Source organism: Molothrus ater, chromosome 6 (assembly GCF_012460135.2).
Source record: "Molothrus ater isolate BHLD 08-10-18 breed brown headed cowbird chromosome 6, BPBGC_Mater_1.1, whole genome shotgun sequence".
NCBI classification, from domain to species: domain Eukaryota; kingdom Metazoa; phylum Chordata; class Aves; order Passeriformes; family Icteridae; genus Molothrus; species Molothrus ater.
Genome location: NC_050483.2, coordinates 45,147,658 through 45,166,559, shown reverse-complemented (window position 1 = coordinate 45,166,559; position 18,902 = coordinate 45,147,658). Strand labels below are relative to the sequence as shown.

The following is an 18,902-nucleotide window of genomic DNA, read 5'->3' as shown; positions in this document are numbered from 1 at the left end:
GTTAATTTTTGTTTTGAAAAGCATTGTACCTTCTTGATAATATTTGAAGTTCCAATCTTAGCAATTTAACATGGTGTGAAAAAACAAGCATATGAGTTCTGATATTGCAGCTTCAAAATTCTAGATAAAAATTATTAACAGTCAATGATTCTTGCTTGTAAGAATGTGTTTGTTTTAACTGGCCTGTTGGGCTGGGTGGCCTGATGTTTGTAACTGAAGTAGAAGAGTCACTCTTTGATTTAATCAGGTGGGGTGGAGGGGATGAAGGGATGAATGTTATGTGTGTGGGAGGGGTCACAGTCAGTTGTGGTAAGCAGACTCTTGGTTTACCAAAGATTTTAAAATACACATTGAAGATGACTGCAGCTTGTTGAATGAACTAATAATTCAAAAGTGATTGGAATGCTTATTCTGTCAGTTGTATAATGACACTGTCTCTGGTTATGAGCAAAGATAAATTATGAAGAACATCTGTGTGTGAAACATATCCCAGACTATATTTTGCATTTGAGATTTATTTATATACATAGAAGTGTATGTATATATAAATAAAAAAAAAATACAGATCAACATACACAAGCATACTGTCCTGTATGCATCTGTAGAAATATAAAATGTATTCAAGGGGGACCAAATTATGAATCAGGAAGTATGAGGGAGTATTTACAGTGTGGAGTTATTCTTGCTCTATAGCTTCAGATCTGGTTTCAGTCTTCATAGTAGGTGTTCAATAGTGTTCTGTTCTCTTCTGTGTTTTCCTGAGATGATTGGCCATTGCGTATGCAGATCTCAATTCCCAGAGGAAAAAGTGTACTTAGTCTCCTGTTGAAAACTGATGCCAAAATATTCTCCCATCCTGTTGGTGCTGTAGGAGACAGCTGTCCTGCATATTAACATACTTGTTACTTGGACTATTTAGACTTGCAACAGTTTATTTCACAGAATAATGCATTGCTTTTCAATTGTTTAAGTATGAAATGACAACTGATAAACATAAGATGATGAGAGCTTGTTGCTCCATTCCATTATGTGCTGTGTCAATTCTGACTTGACCATAAGATCAAATTTGAAGTGCAGTGACATCCTTATCTTCAGTAACATCAATGGGCAGAGCTCAGGTGACCTTGGAGCAGGTCTCATCTAGCCTTCTATTTTTGGCTCTGTCATCTAGGCTCAATGGAATTGTACTTTGCAGTACTGAAAATTAAATAGGAATACTAGTTCATGTCTTTGAAATTCATTTTTACAAGAGTTTAGAATCACTACAAATTTCACCGATTTCAGGGGAAAAAAACCCAATAAAATATGGAAACTTCTTTCCAACAAAATGAAGCCTTGTTTTTCAATTAAAAATTACCTTAAAGGATAATATTGACTACTCTAAGCCCAACATATGGAAACTTGGAATGACAGTATCTCTTCAACCATACTAAAATATTATAATGATATTTTGTGGCTACTTAATTTAATAAATTAATATACTTAATTTTATAAATTATAAATTATGTCCTTCTTGCCCAAAGGAAATGCAAGTGCAAACTACAAGATTTATGGTATATGTCTATTGTTGAAGGGACAGTGTGCACTGTAGTAGGGAATTGATACAAATTTCTCTTCAGTGTGCTAGTGTTGGAATTGTTATCCCTGCATACCTGTTCATCATCCTGCATCATGAGTCCTCAACAGATGTGACATATACTGTAATCTTATTGAAGAAGATGTCTCATTATTTGCATAAATACCATTCTTTTCTTGCAGCGTCACCAGCAGATATCTGAGAAACTGGAAAACAGTTTCTAAAGCATGTTAGTGATGTGGAGAAATAGTCCAGCCCCAGATTTATTATTTATTATTAAGACATTTTCTGCATTAATACAGAAAACCTGTTCTTTTCAAAGGTTGGTTCTCTTTGTTGTGGTTGCCTTAGCTGAAAGAACATTTTTCACTTTAAGAATAATTCAATGTGAAAAATAAGGCATGGTCTCCAAGTATGAGCAACCAAGGAAACAGCAACTTTTAAAACTAACAAGCAAAATAAGAATTCTTAATTCAGACAGATTATCTGTTTTCTGTCATAGCAATACTAACAGAGAGGAAAGTAGAGTTTCCTGAAGATTTCCATCTGAATTTGAGTAGAAACAAAATGTTGAAAGCACATAAGTTAAGAGTTGAAAGGGGATTAGGGAGTTCACTTAAAATAGATATAGGAATGAAAAGTTGGAAAATATGTAAATGAGCAGGATTTAGGAGTAAAGACACAGAATTCATGTGCAGGGAACAATGGATAACAATGGGAAACTTCAATTCTAGATTTGCCTCCTAAACAATAATCTTATTAATGAAAATTTTAATGGAGAGAAAGGAAACAATAACATGAAAGCATGTGTAAATTCACTGGCAATGGTAATACTCCATGAGGTTATTTGTAGGTGATGGATCTGGCTCTGGAAAGTTAATAAATACCTTGACTACTAAAAAAAAAAATTAATAGTTGTCTCATTTGTGTACCAGTGTAAAAACAAATTATAGAATCTTCCACTTACCACCTTATATGTTCTAAATTCAAGGTAGTCCATAGCTATTAAGATATATACAAGATGTTACTTGGATATTAAAATTGTATGCTTAGTTAAAACGCTCTATGTTTTAAAGATTCTTGTGTGCTATGCTTTTGCCTTGCATAGTTAATGTACATAAGATGCTTTCTCAGGAGATGAATAATTAATTTTGAGATAGTCTTTCAGAGGTACACATTAAAGTTGTGCGGATTGATGTCAGAAACTGAGGTTAAATAACAAGCTTGAGGTTAAATAACAGGCACTCTGTTAAAACCATTGCACGCCTATGTCAGTGTGCTGGATACTAATTAAATATAAATGGAAACAATATAATGAACTTAAATGAATGGTTTTAAACTGGTATCATGTACCAACATCACGACCATTAAGTCATGCAGTATTTTCTTCTGCTGCTTAGACTAGTCATTGGTTTCAAAGGAAACTGTCCACTTCTTTTAGCCAATGGGATATATATCTTATATGTATCTTAATGGGAGGTATATGGACCACTATTTTATTTTTTTATAGTAATATGCACATTTTTGAGCTCTTTTCTGGATGATTTGTTAGACAGGAAGATCACATTTCACAGCAGTGTCTCTCCTCTGTAAATTCACTGACACCTATCTTAAATGTTTGCAATCTGTTTCCTTACTGGGAGAGACTCAGGGTGAGTGCCCAACATGGGTGTTGCTTTACATTTCTGTGTCCTGCAGTGTACCTAGGAGTAAAAAGGAGGCACTGGAGTTGTTTCTGTGTTGGTGTAGTGTCTCTGTTCTCCATGTTGCTCAATTGAAGTCAGTTGCTCCTAAGTTTCCGTATGATCTTCCAAGCTTGGTCCTAGTTATAGCTAGCTGCAGTCATCATGTGTTTTAGGAATTGCATAGTCAGAATGGTGGATTTTATACAAACAATCGCCTTTAGATAAACTGACACTTGATTTTTGCAAGATAGGTCCAGCAGCAGTAAAAAACCATAAACTGCTTCAATATTGGAAACTTCTTGGATTCAAGTAGTGGCTAAGTATTCTTGCAGGAGGAATCATCTTTGTCAAATTCTTCTTGTACTTCTCCAGCTTTCAACTATAATTTCTGGTAGATCTGGGCATTTATTTTTTATTTGCTTTCATTCAACTAATTTTTTTTCTTAAATTTGAGGGAACACAGGTGTGATACCAGCTGGTTATGTTGGAAAAACAGTAAATAGCATTCTGAGAAAATGTTGCTGGATTTGAGATATTATTTCCAGAATTTTCACATTCATTAGGAAGTGTAATGAAGAATTTGTAAAAGAAGAATGCAGTCTGTATGCCAAGCTTCATAAGTTTCAAGATGGATGTCTTTGATTTACACCTTTTATTTTCATTCAGAAGCACAGTCTTTGTGGCTCACATTCAATTGGATCTAACAAAGTCAGTGCAATTGTTTGCCTTTCATTACTGCTAGAGGATTTTTAAACATCAAGAATCAAATTATGTTGATTACAATTTCAGGCTGAAGGATTAAAGGAGCACGAAGACTCCAAAGTTGATTTGCATTAACAATCTTGTCAGTTTTTAAAAGGAAGGATTTAGTGGAGGGTTTACTGGCCAGCTACTCCAGTAAAGAATCTGTCTTTTCCCCTTTAAGTGTGAGCCTAACAATTATATGAAATGTAGCAAAGCTCAGCTTTTTCCATTAGATGCTTACAGTCCCCATTAATGAGGGGCATTTTTATAGTTTTCATCTCGTTCTCTTATTCCAGTGGCACAAAGACTGCAATGAGAGTGTCCTATTGCATTTCAAGAGATTGAGCAAGCACATCTGCCAAATCTCCTTGACAACCACTATGTCCTTTTCAAGATAAGGATATTCTGTGGAATGGAAAACAGATTAATGCCGGATCCACTTGATCTTATCTTCAGAGCATTCCGCCAGCTCCCACATTGCCAGATGTCTGATTGTTTTTTTAATACTGACTAATTAAATAATGGATTTTGGAAAGAGTTAATTAGAGAAAAGAAAATAATTCTATTATCAAGATTGCATTCCAAAAAGAGCTTTAAAAGACTTGGACAGAATTCAGCATAAGGTACAAAATGAGCTGAAATTCCTCTAGACTTATATTTATTCCATGGCACCTAGAATCATAGAATCACTAAGGCTGGAAAAGGCCTCCAAGATTAGAGTCCAATTGTTAACCTGGCACTGCTATGTTCAACCTTAAACCCTACCCACAAGTGCCACATTCCACCTGTTTTTGAACACTTCTAGGGATTATCCCTCTAGGACTTCCCTGGGCAGCCTTTTCCAATACCTGGCAACCTTTTAGTGACAAAATGCTTACTAGTATCTGATCTAAGCCTTCTCTGGTGCAACTTGAGGCCATTTCACTCATCCTGTCACTTGTTACCTGGAAGAAGAGACCAAACCACACCTGGCTACAGCCTCCTATCAGGCAGTTGTAGGGAGTGATAAGGTCTCCCCTGAGCCTCCTTTTCTCCAGGCTAAACACCCCCAGCTCCCTCAGCTGCTCCTCATGACACTTCTGCTCACAATAGTAAAAGTTAATGCAGTAAAACAGATAGACACACATGGAGAAATACACTTTGTGCTGTATTTTCAAAAATCTCTAGGCTCCTAAAGAAACAGATGACTTTCAAGATGTTAGAGATAATGAGAGTTAGACTTCTAATCTGCTTATGACTTAAAAATTCCACTACATTTCTGTTTATACACGTACTGCTCCTGAACTTGTGGTTTGTCATAAAAGTCTCTTTCTTGAGAATGGACATGACATGCCAAAAAATTTGAAGTTCTGTCATCCAAGTCTTTCAGATTTCATTGTCATTTGATATCAGAGTAGGCTTCTTTTTTTGGTGAAAGCTGAAAGATTTCTTTTTTTGTAACATGAAAAAATTTTATCCTTGTTACCTGATGCTAGAGAAGCAAACACAATCCATATTTCACTATAAGTCCATTGTGATATTTTTCTTAGTTGTAATTTAAGAAGAAAAAGCGTGTCTGTAGGAGATAATAGTCATGAATACCCCAGAATTCTTACAAGTCACATTGTATCCAATTTGTTCTGTGAGTGTACAGCTCTTTTTTCCCCCAAAAGTCAATCTCTCCTTTGCAGACTGCTTTGATCTTTGCAGTTAATGGACTTCATTACTATAAAATCTGGACTCTCTCTTAAGAACTGTTGGAACTTTACTTCTTTACAAAACTGAAATTTCAGACCAATATTTTAGAAGATATGTGTATATTATTGGCTGGTCTACTTCCTTTTGGACAGGAATTGAAACAGATTTTCTCTTCCATTGTTTCTAATGCTGTCTTGTTTACTTTTGTCGTAGCTGAATATTACATACTTAAAATAAATATAAAGTAATTTTTAAAATTCTCATAGGCTTATCAGATAAAGTTGCCCTTTCAGTAGCTTTGCTTACTGAAATGTATGAGTTATTTCTGAAAATAAGGCTAGTGAGATGTGTAGGTAATTAAAAAAAACCCAATAGTGTGTATGCCATTTAGCTATGTATCATGTTAAATCAAATATAGTGGCTATGTGGCTATAGTATCTTTATTTTAATACTGCATGCATCATCTTTGCCTCTTTGTTATCCTGAAGAAAATGTGTCAAGTGGATTGAAGAAAATGGGTTAGGTTTGGTTTCCTGATGTTTGCCTTTAAAATAAGAATTTATATTAAGTTTTCAACGGTGTAGCATGATCATTGTTTTTCTTAAGTTTTATTTCTAAACTTAAATTTTAAATCAATCATCCTTGGTTTAAAAAATAAAAAAATCCCAGATTTTTTTTTGCATTGTTGTATAGCAGCTGAGTACTAGCAACAAAGGCCCTAAAGCAATCCTAATAGAGATCATGGGAAATCTTCATGCTGACATTTATCAGAGTTGGACCAGGTCCTAAGGCAAGAGAATATGAAACTAAGCTCTTCCTAGGGATGAGAAGCAGCATCACCATGATCATCAGAAGGAAAACATTCCTGCAGCAATTCACTTTCTGTTTATCACTTGTGGTTAATTCTGCTTGTTTTGAGTTTCTTTCTGTTTCTGACTTTCTCATATTTGAAGCTTGTCTTAGTTGCACACTGGTTTTCTCCAATCTGTGTATGTTGTTAAAAGTAACTTTCTTCTCTCTTTAGGCAGGAATTTTCAGCATGAATGCGTGTGAAGAGGGGTTTGCCACTGGTGGCAGGGATGGCTGTGTTCGCTTGTGGGACTTAAATTTTAAACCAATAACTGTGATTGATCTCAGGGAAACAGACCAGGGGTATAAAGGTAAAGATAAGTTTGTTGCTGTCAATATACCAATAAGATAGGAAATTTATCAGTGTTTTGAACAAGAAAAGACTTTAAAACCCAAAGTGTTGTTTTATGTATGTTACCATGAACTATTTGCTAGAATTAGAATAGATCGTGCCCACTAGTATGAAGGCCACAGTTACTTTTACAAACAGTACATATGATAATGATGTAGACACAGATTTAATTTTTAATGCATATTGTTTCTAGAGCACGGCAGTTTTTAACAAGGAACAGTAATGATTTAAGAGAACTTGAGACAGTGAGATCTACAGTGCAAAACCATGGAGTACAACAATTTCATTTGCTAGTTATCCAAATATCCTTTAAAACTATTTGGATGTTATCTACAGTTTTGTGAAACTTAGAACACTGCTTACTTGTGAATATGACTTCAGTTTCAGTTCATGTCATGCTAAAACTTTACATAGAGTGTTTCAGATACAGTTGCTCAGTTGCTGTAATGATTTAGGATAAGAATACAAACATGTACTGAAGCACTAGTGTCACTTACAATATTGCTTTTGTTGGCATTTGGTTTTCTTCACCCCCAGTCACTTTTGTTATTTTCTAATATCTTGCCAAGAATTTGAAAATGTGTTAGAATGTCTGATAGCAATGAGATACTCAGGTCAATACTTATCTGATTACAAGTGAAGTCTTTGTACGGTATATTTGACATGGCATTCCCACCAAGATTGTGAAGTATTGCAACAAGATGGAGCACATTTAATTTTAAATATGCCCTGCAGTAGAGTGGATCTGTTTTAAATTTAAATTTACTCAGCTGCTGCTTCTCAATTTTGATGCGTGTAGCTGAAAGCTGTTTCATTCATTTTCATTCTTTCAGACTTGTTCTCACCTCCAGTTGCCTCCTTTACTTCTGAGGTAACAGACTCTTACCATAAACTTTTGGCTTGTCAAATGCCCATGGCAGAGCAAGCAGTTTTAAAAAAATCTTATATTGAATAAAATGAGTTTTCTGACTCTTTTCCCTTCACTCTTTTTTTTTTAATATATACTTCTGAGGATTGTCTCTATGACCTGTCCTCTTGCTCATTTTCTTAATTGTATTTTCTGCTACTTCACTGTCTTACATCTTGGTATAGCTGATATATATCCTCCAAGTTGTCATGAAAAAGTTTATGTTCCAAGGGCAAGTATGCCACTATCTATGAAACAGATAAAAAGAGTAAAATAAGTAAATCCAGGAATAAGAGAAGGGATATGGACATTTCTTGACATTTTCTTGCTTTTGTGCTTTGTCTTTTGCTACTTTACTCGTTTTACAAGTTCTGAGGATGTATCTCTCAGTAACAATCTCTTCTACAGGTCTCTCTGTAAGAAGTGTTTGCTGGAGAGGAGACCATATACTCGTTGGGACACAAGACAGTGAAATTTTTGAAATTGTGGTGCATGAGCGCAACAAGCCTTTCCTGCTAATGCAGGGGCATTGTGAAGGAGAGCTCTGGGCTCTGGCTGTCCACCCTACAAAACCCCTGGCCATGACTGGAAGCGATGATCGATCTGTCAGGTTAATTTTTTTTCTTATTTAAACTGCATACAGTTTTAGGCAATCAACACATTTTGTTGGTAGCCTAATTGAAATGTATCCATTTTAAAGTTAGTAAAATGTGGCATTGATGTACTCCTACAGTTAAGTTGCCCAGGAAATGAGTGATCTTCAGTAATAAAATACAGTGGAAGTATGTATTTCCCAAAACCCCCCATATATGAAATTTGAAAACATTTTGTTTGAGCTAACACTGAGCACTCAGAGACAAGAATCCTTTAAGTCTTTCCTTTTCAGGAGTTATGTTAAGCATGCACAGCTTGCAATGAAAAAAATATGGGATAAAAACTTACACATTTAACTCTTACCATATTTACTTTTCCAAATGCTGCAAATTAACTTTTAATGTGTGAATTTCCTCAAACCCAGTCCATGCATTGTAAACAGAATATAAATGCTCAAAAAGTGCACCAAATTACTCCCTCCTACATGTTCATCTCTATTTTTTTTTGCTCAAAATTGCCTTTTGTTTCTTATAAGTTAAATGTGTTGGCATTTTTGCTGAATATCTTGAGTGCAACACAGTTAAACAAATCAGTAATTCAATTATTAATATTATTATTACTCTCAAATTCCAGATATGATTGTAAATAATAGATGTAATCTACCTTGTTATAAAAACTCACATATTTGAATATTATTGGTTATAAGGAGTTATCAATAATGAATTCATAATAGGAAAAGTTGTTTATACTCATCAAAGTCTCTAATTGTTATTTAATATTTCTGACAAAAATGATTAGCAAAATAATGGAATTTTTGTAGGAGTGGTCTAAAAGCATGTATTGTCATATGCTATAATTTTTTTATATTCAGAAAATCAAAATTAATCTATCCCCACATTTTCATATTAGAGATATTCCTGCCTTTTAAAATATTAGAATATTTCTTACTGTATGCATAATTCACACTTAGGTTTTAGATTTTCCTTGTGGAAAATTATTTTAAAATAGGGACACTGCCATGTCCAGCATTGTGCAGAAATGGAGGGCTTCATCTTCTCTCTGACAAAGCTGCACACCCATTTTACATGAGAAATAATGACTTTGTTTTAGAATCTGGAGTTTAATAGACCATGCTCTGATTGCCCGGTGCAACATGGAGGAGCCCATTCGCTGTGCCGCCGTCAGCACCGACGGAATCCATCTTGCTCTTGGCATGAAGGATGGCTCTTTCACCGTGCTTAGAGTCAGGTATGGTACAAAACTTAAATATAGATATGTTATTAATGTTTTGATCTCTTGTGGCCATGCACGTGGTCACTTGTGTTTTTGTTTTAAATTGTTGAGAGTATTCAGATTTTTTAAATGTGTGCTACGTATGTTCATGTTGTTCTATAACAACCCATTTGAAAAAGTATACTGGTCTATTTGCAGGGAATGGCAGTGTTCTAGGAAATGTTTTACTTTAGGTTTTATATTTATGAATTATCCTTGAACTACTAAGAAATAAATTTTCATTACTTTGTAAATTGTTTCTACGTGTTGGAATTCTGCTGTCAGCACATCATGCATACAAAACAAGTAGTGCCTTGTGCTGCTGTGATCCCACAGTTTTAAAGGGAAAATGAGATTTGTGTCTCATGTCAGTGAAGTTTTCTTCCATGGGTCAATAAAGATCTCATAATTTACTTGATGAAATTTTCTTGTGAACCCAGCTCGAACAGTTCCTTTTGTTCCCTGTCCTACAGCCCAGTGAAGCACCTTCTTGTCTCACTGTTTCCTTCGTTTTTTTTCCCCATGAAGCCCTAACCAACTCTAAAAACAGCAGTGTTGTGGTTGCACACAGGACAGTTAGGTTCAATATATAATTTCACAATCTTGTTCGTTTTTTAGACTGGGAACTTGACAGTATGATGAGGCTCTTCTCTACTTATGACATGCTTTCTTTCATACTACAGAGATATGACTGAGGTTGTTCATATCAAAGACAGGAAAGAAGCTATTCATGAACTCAAATATTCTCCAGATGGGAATTTCTTAGCTGTTGGCTCCAATGACAGCTCTGTGGATATATATGGTGTTGTTCAGCGATATAAGAAAGTTGGGGAATGTATTGGATCCTTAAGCTTCATCACACATATGGATTGGTCTTCAGACAGTAAATACTTACAGACCAATGATGGCAATGGAAAGAGACTTTTTTACAGAATGCCAGGTAAGGTTCTGGGTTGCCTTCATGCTATTTGTTACTTATAACAGAAATAACATATAGTCGTTTTGTAAAAAAAAAAAAAAACAAATGTAAATCCTGGTTCAAAGCACGGGGTATAGATGAAAGATTTTGTATGTTCATAAGATTATTTGCCACATTTGAGTAAGTGCAGCATTTTTCTGTCAAAGTTCCTGAAATACTTTTATCCTTATGTGTTTAGTCTTTTTTCCAATGTATATTTTTATACTAGAGATGCTACCTTATAATTTATTTTATTTCTCGAAAATAAATTTTTGCTCCCACTTTTTTAGAAGAATTAAAATGCAGCATTTAAATTAAATTTTGCAATAGCTTAATAGCTTTGTTCTTATAGAGCTTGGATAATAAATAAATTATTATTTTATTGCACTGAATGGTTTTTAAAGTGTGTGGACTAATAGGTATGTTGCAGCTCAGAAGAGGCATTTGGTTGTCTAAAACTATGCAGCAGACTGAGGAATTCAACTTAAAAGAGCTTTTACAGTGAGGAACTTTGTGATAACCCTATTATTGCAAGTGTTTTCAAAACAGTTTTCTTGAAAACTTGACTGAAGCGTCCCACAGTCTTGAAATAATTTCTGTTAAGGTAGTTCCCTCTGTAGAGGACATGCACATAGTGCTACCTCAAAGCTTGAAATTGAAGTAGTCCTTTTTAGAATATGCCAGTGGCAGTATTTATCACAACCTTTTACTTCTGTCTGTTGCATACACTCTTTACATAATATTCTGTATTCTTTCCACTCATCTTTGTAGTATTTTTATTTGTAGTAACTGTGTATTATCACCACTTTTTATCTCGTCCCTTCATTCTTATACAGATTTATAAGGATTTATGCTTTGCTCTGTACATTATTCGCAGATTCTTGGAGCTTTTTATGATTCTCTGCTGAAACATTCCATTCATTCTATGCCCAACTTTGATTCTGTGCATTGAATGCAGCAGAAGATGTGTAAGAAAAGATTGTGAGAATTTAATTAAACAGTAACAAATAGACACAGAATGAGCAATTTGAAGTTGTAAGACAGCTTTCAACCTGGAGTTTCTTCATGTGTTAGAATGTGGGATTGTGAAACCTTGTTTATGAAAAAAAGTTTATCAAAGTCAGTGGAGTTGGAGGAATCTCCCATACATTTCAAAGTAGTGATCAAATTGTGTAACACTTGAAATTCCACAATGAATTAAGGAACTCAGAGTTGTCTGGCACAAGACCTGCAGGACTTAGTTATGGATATAAACAGTATTGTTGATCATAGTTTACATGGGTTAGTGATTGAAAGGCTGAGAAGTGGATTGCTGTCCTGCTCACCTTCTGCAGGTGTGTTCAGTCTGACACACAGCTTTCACCTTTGCTTTCACTGTTCCTGCATTGCTCCAGCCCTTGGCTTCTGGCCTTTCCAGAACACACAGAACACACTATTTAATGGGCCTTTGGTCTGACTCAGTTCCTCACCTCTTACCTTGTGAGACTGGATCAATTTCACTACATATAGAGCTGGTGTGAAATAATGGAACAAGGATCTAAGCACAAAATAGGTGGTTTTAGTAATTTGTAGTGGCCAGATGTGAGTTTTTCAGTTCTTGCTCTAAATAATCCAAGTTTCTACAATCATTCAGCAACAGAATTTTTTATGAACTTTATCTTAGAATGATTGCATGTATAAACACTTAAAAAATAACACAGCCTCAAGCAGATACCAAGAAATAATAAAAACTATAAAGTACCAAACCTGTGATCTTCTGTTAAATAGTCTTGAGAAGTCTTCTTACTGATACTGTTGGTCATAATAGGCAATACTAGATCAGGGCCATTTCAGAAGTCAGTTTTTAATTCTGTTGTACTTGGTTTCAATTTTTAGAGAGTTTTTAAAAATGTTGCATTCTTTAAAATTGCGTGAGCTAATATTGAGAAACGGCTCTTTATTTTTTGCTTAGGTGGGAAAGAAGTAACAAACAAGGAGGAATTGAAAGGCATTCAGTGGGCATCATGGACCTGTGTTTCTGGCCTTGAAGTTAATGGAATCTGGCCCAAATATTCTGATATAAATGATATAAATTCTGTGGATGCGAATTTTATTGGTCAAGTTATGGTTACAGCTGATGATTACGGAATAGTAAAGCTCTTTCGGTACCCATGTCTAAGAAAAGGTAGTGCCTTTTAAATTCAATTATATGCATATTTTAAAATTGTGACTATTCAAGAAAAATGTACTAGAAGACTGGAAAATGAAATGGTTTTTCAATATAACTTTTTTCAAAAAGAGTTCAACAAAATGTGGGAATACCAGTCTTTAAAAACAATACCCAAAACATTAATTTAAATACATAAAGGTTGAAGACATATCCCAAGACCTATCCATGCAGTTGTAGCCAGCATTAAAATTGAATGGTGTGGAGAATTAAGTTCTTCAAACAGCTCTGAAACAACGAAGCCTTCCTGATCTAAAAAGATTGCTTATAATGGAGTGCTGTTAGGAACTTCATTTCAGTAACTCATCCAATGACTGTGTTGTGGTTATGTAGCCATGAAAACGTTGACTGGATGTCGCTGTACTACTACTACCAGTTCTACTGCTAAACGTGGGAGGAGATGAATTGTCAGAAATGCTTAGCACTGACATTGTACATTGGGAACTTGTGCTACAAGCATGTATATGGGGGTGTTTTCATAGACTTAAATATACATGATTTAAATAACTGTATTTTTTTCAAAGTAGAAGTAATAATTTTACTTTGTAAAAAGTAAAATAAAATTATTACAGTGAAATTTTTTAAATCTCTGGTACACCTCATACGGCATTATCATATGTCTTCAGTTCTTGTGTTTGACTTGATTAAGTTATTATATTTTGGAACCTAAACTAAAAAATGTATCTTATACACACATTAAAATTTGTGAAAACTGCAAAAAAATGTTGCTATTGATTAAAATACCAGTGTTTATTAAACACTACTTTTTCTATGGGTTCTTTAATATGATTTTATGGGGTGATTCTGAAACATTTATTTCACAAATATTGAGGGATATTTTTATTCTTGTTCTAGGAGCAAAGTTTAAAAAATATCTTGGTCATTCTGCTCATGTCACAAACGTCAGATGGTCACACGATCACCAGTGGGTTGTCTCCATCGGGGGAGCTGATCACTCTGTCTTTCAGTGGAAGTTTGTTCCCGACCGCAAGCTGAAGGACACTCTTCATATAGCACCCCAAGGTAAGGAAATAACTGAAAGAAACACCGTAAAAGGGTGGAAGGCAGGGAGGCTAAAAGAGAAATAAAATTCTTTGGTGATGGTATTGAAATGAATATTCAAAATTGAGAGTCTGCTCAATTACAACAGTTGTTGTTCTTTAAACTTTGGAGGTGCCTGAAGCACCTGATAGAGTTGTCTGATATTTGCCAGTACCCTGTGGTCCTGGTTTGGCATTAATTGATCTTTGGTGAGGATTTAAAAAATCTGTGCACTGGCATTTGGCCAATGGTCAAAGCATCACACCTGTGTGTTCAGGCTAGCAAGGGTAGGAAAAACCTTCACTGCTGTGACTCTTTTACAAAGAAAAATTTTAGAAGTTCAAACATAGGATTTTCTGAATTCTGTATATATATATATCACCCTTTACTAAATTGGCAACAACTGCATGCTCAGGTGTCACTGGAAAAATACGGTTTTATACTAATTGTTTAAAATTTTGAAGTATTTAGATGATAGTGTAAGTATTATAGCTGATTTTTTTTTTTAAGCAGAATATAGATGTTTAGTGTTTGGGAAAAAATGAAGATCGTGTTTCTACTAGTGACTAATTAAACAGTTATTCTCATGAGGTTCCTAAAATCAAAACAGTTAACTGAGTGCCTCCCTTGGAAATTCCTAAAGGAATTCAGAGAATCATCTGGGGAAATGAGACTATAGTTACAATAAAATAGGCTGTTTCACCATTTAATTGCTCAGATCAGATGAATATGTATCAGTGTATATTTAGCATACAGGTAAATACATACAGATGCAGTTCTGAACTTCTCAGTGAAAAATGCACAAGGAAACAATAATAGGCTCTTCCTACATGTCGAACTTTGTGTCTACCCTTTTTCTCTGCAGTCACAATAAATCTTTCCTCTTTCTTCCTATCTATAATTTTTTCCCTCCCCCTAACCTATTTGAAGAATTTCTACTTGCATCAGTGGCTCACTTTAACATAAGTTTCTCCTTGGACCCTTTGTTAATTTTGTGCAAGTCTTAGTTTCTGCTTTATACTGATTATTTAATTATCTTCTTTTTCCTTTCCTCCTACATTAAAGCTCATGAAATTATTTTAGTTAATGAAAGCTAACTCACTCCAGCACCCAAAATTATTGTATTTATGGCTTATTTCCTATGTAGCAGCAGAATTGTTCCGGTCAATTATTAGCATGTTATGTTGTAGCTGATAAGCATTGATAATCAAATCAGAAACTTTAGGCTGTTAGCTTAAACTTTCTGGCTTGTAGTTTAGGTTACTTAATTTTTTATTTCTGTTTTCTTGGTGACAGAGAGTCTGGTTGATTCTAATAGTGATGAATCAGATTCAGATCAGTCTGATGTTCCAGAGCTGGACTCTGAAATTGAGCAAGAGACACAGATCACCTATCGTCGACAGGTAAAGATTTTAGTTTTCATGGCAGTTGGAAGCTTCCTAGTGTTTATGTTGGTCATTTATGAAGACTGTTGAAATCTCAGGACTGAGGAGATGGCACGAGAACTGACCAAAACCTTTAGAAGTTTTCTTACCTCATGCATTCAAAAGAACAAGCTTATTAAAATAGAATGATTAATTAATAATTACAACTAAGATATTAATTGTAACAGAGAGAAAAATTATTACTTGTAATCCTAGAATGCAATTTACAACCAAGTTGCACTATAGAGTCACCAGCTATAGGTATTGGAGGGTTTTTTTCAGTTATATATGCTTTTTCTTAAAGGTTTACAAAGAAGATCTACCTCAACTTAAAGAGCAATGCAAAGAAAAAAGAAAAAGTGCAGCTTCTAAGAGACGTGAGCGAGCCCCAGGGAACAGTATAAGACTACATTTTGTTCATGGGTATGCAAACTAGCATTCTTTAAAATATACAAGCAGACTGTTTGATTTTATAGACTGGTGTTTATAATTTAATAATATGATTAAAGACTTTTATGCCTGTTGCTTTATGATTTACTGTTTTTATTTATATCTATAGAAATAAATTTACACAAAATAAATAGAAAGCTTTCATGCCAGCATACTAATTCTACACATGAATTCTGAAGTGATTTTGAACTCAAACTTTAGCTGGTACTTGTTGCTTGAATACAAGTGACTAAATAAAGTATTCAGTAATCTCACCCATACTTTTCACTATCTGGAAAGCAGTAGTTCTCTTTGATGTATGATTTTGATAGCTAGAACAGAAACTTCGTGTAGTTGAAGATGACTGGGTTCTGGACAGTGGTATTTCTAGCAGTGATTTATTTAAAAAAAAAGTATAAACTGTTTGTACCTAGTTTGAAACAACTTACATGTTCCTTTCTTAATTTAGGAATTAAATGTAATTCTTACTAGGTCTTGTAAGTTTGTTAAAAATGAGTTTATTCTTTTTTTGGTGCTATTTTGAGATGCAGAATGACTTTTGGATGCATCCTTGAAATCTTACAGTTTCATCTTTAGTATTAGTAGCTTTTCATAATTCTTCATAAGTGAAGAATTTTTTATCAGAAAAAAGAAGTGGTATTTTAAGCAAACTGTTACTAGATGTTACTACATTAGAATAATGATCAGAAATATAAATTCTCTTGATATAAAGCAAAACCAAAACCTTTATTCAAGTAAGACGTTGCAAGTCAAGTTTTCCTTTCGAAAGATACCTCTTTGCAGGAAAACAGGCTTCTTTTCAGATCTAACTAAATGCAGGGAGAAGTTACTGATACTGCCTTTATAATGGCACTTAAACAATTGTAGTAGGTTCCACATGCAATGCTTAATAAATTAATTGGCTAAGAATAGTTAATATTCAAATCAGAAACTTTGTCTGCAGAAGACATATAGTAGCTTTGAAAATTATGACAGCTGGGAAGCTTGGTACAGAGCTGGGATTTTTTATTTCTCTTTTTGGTGCTCCCAAATTCTCAGTTGAAGATTTTTATATCTGTATAGAGAATGCATTAAGGTGGGTAGCTGCTGTATGTAGTCTCTAAAAGTTGGTCTAAGGATAAAACCAAATGATCCTGAAGAAGATGTAGCACAAGCAAGGGCCCTGGATCTTTGGTATTATTGTTATTTCCTTCACAACAGAAGTGAAGCTTGACCAGAATATCCAGGAATGACCAGAAGTAGAATGTCCTGTTGAGTTCTGTCTGGTTACCCTATGGGCATCAAGAAAACTAATGAAGAATCCATGCTGAACAACAGATTTTTCTCAATGTCCAGGCTGTTAACTTTAAAGTGACCCACATCCAAGTGAGTAATAGGCATATTCTCTGATTCAGGAAGTCTGCTTTGCTTCATCTTTCTTTAGCTGCAATGGAAATGTCTTGGATGTTCCTTGAAAATGTAAGAAGTGGTGCTTTTTTTTTTAATTAGGGGAATCAGAAGCGCTGTTTCCTTTCTTTGTTTTTGAGCTTGTTGGTGTTGTGTTTTGAATTTGTCAACTGCCGTGAATGACAAACTTTTAAAAATCTCTTGATAACTTGTAAGAAACCTCTTAAACCTCTGGTTACTTCCTGTTTTGGAAGGTAATAAAATTCAGAGTATGTGAGCCACATTCTGACTAACATGGATGAGGAAAGGACTTCTATTAAGAGGTTCAGTTGTGTCTTTCTCTAAGAGATCTGATTCAGTCATGATCAGAAACACTTTGTTAAATTGGTGTACAAATTTGGCCTCTTTTTGATTATTCCTGTATGGTGGCTCAGAAACATGAACTATTCAGAAGAACCTTTTTCTTGGACTCCATGCTTATTATGCTTTCTTTTTGCTGGCAGGAAATAAAGATGCACATGTAATACTCACGTCCCGTATTCTCTCAGAGCGATGCTGTTGATTTCACAAGAATGATTTTTTTATATTTTTGAATATTCATAGAATCATAGAATTATTTTTCATTATTCAAAGTATTTAAGCACAATCTAGTTTAAATTTCAGGATATTCAATAAACTAACCTTACCATAAGATCAAATTTGGTAGCAGTTTCAAGATGACATGGGAATGCTCTGTAAGGAGAGCCTTATAACATCTTGCATGGATTCCTACAAATACCTGCAAATAGCATCTGAAGGGAATAGCCTGTGAGTGGGTCCTCTTGAGAAAACTACTGCTAGGCAGAATATTTTTTTTAAAAAATTAGGTCTCCACCTTTGTACTAAAGACTCTGTTCTCAGTCATGTTCATTTTGATATTTGATTCTTCTAGAGATTTTGAGGGAGGATTGGACTACATGTGGAAGCTTCCCACATATATTTTGAGGAGTAACATGCAAATTTTGAAACTCTTACAGCATTAGACAAGCAATGGACCTTGACTCTTTTCCCAGAGAGGACACTACTTGTGAAGTTGCCTGTTAGCTGGATATAGATGTGTAACTTTCAGATGTGGGTAGGGTTCAGCTTCAGGTTACAGAATTCACAGTGATGTTCCCAAAAGGAAATGGTTTTATGTGTATATCTAAACTTCCATCACAGTCATTGGAGATTCAGTCAGTAATCAGTGGAGCACAAGGAGTGATTTGGCTCAGGTAAAATGCAATACTGGTGGTTGGCCAGCTGAGCAGCCCTGCAGGTCCAACTGACTCTTGACTACAACAGTGTTGATTAAAATGTAGGAGTTAATGTATCTAACAAACCTGTGAGCACCTATGTTTACATGTCTGAATCTCAAATTGAATGCAGCCCCTGCTATTCATGACTTTGGTAATAGCAATTTCTTTTCCCTGTGTAGCACTTAGGAAGCTACATCTTCTGATAGTTACTGTATCATTAACTTGAATCAATCCTAGATAATTAACTATGGCATTCTTATTTTTATTGTGCCCTGTTATATATTATTCAGTAACAACAATACAGAGCTTGCTTTCATTATTATTTAATTTATCGTTGCTAATAAAGATGCCTTGTAAATTTCTTTGGTTTGTTTTCTGCATGTGAATAAATTATTTCTCTTAATGCTTTTTCAGAGATTAGCTAGTAATCTCAATTCTAAATTGGGTTAATAATATGGAGATGTAAGTATTTTGGAACAGTGTAGAATATTCTTAGGGAATGAT

At 34.6% G+C, this 18,902-nt stretch overlaps 1 protein-coding gene across 3 annotated transcripts in view; it reads left to right on the top strand.

Annotated features, from left to right (window-relative positions):
- EML5 (EMAP like 5) overlaps positions 1–18,902 on the top strand; it is a 98,194-nt gene that overhangs the window by 26,776 nt on the left and 52,516 nt on the right. For all 3 annotated transcript variants that reach the window (XM_054515129.1, XM_054515128.1, XM_054515130.1), the window contains exons 6-13: positions 6,707–6,842; positions 8,199–8,400; positions 9,495–9,632; positions 10,340–10,596; positions 12,566–12,778; positions 13,676–13,843; positions 15,158–15,264; positions 15,590–15,708. In XM_054515129.1, the coding sequence (XP_054371104.1) occupies positions 6,707–6,842; positions 8,199–8,400; positions 9,495–9,632; positions 10,340–10,596; positions 12,566–12,778; positions 13,676–13,843; positions 15,158–15,264; positions 15,590–15,708 (1,340 nt within the window). The remainder of the gene's footprint in view (positions 1–6,706; positions 6,843–8,198; positions 8,401–9,494; positions 9,633–10,339; positions 10,597–12,565; positions 12,779–13,675; positions 13,844–15,157; positions 15,265–15,589; positions 15,709–18,902) is intronic.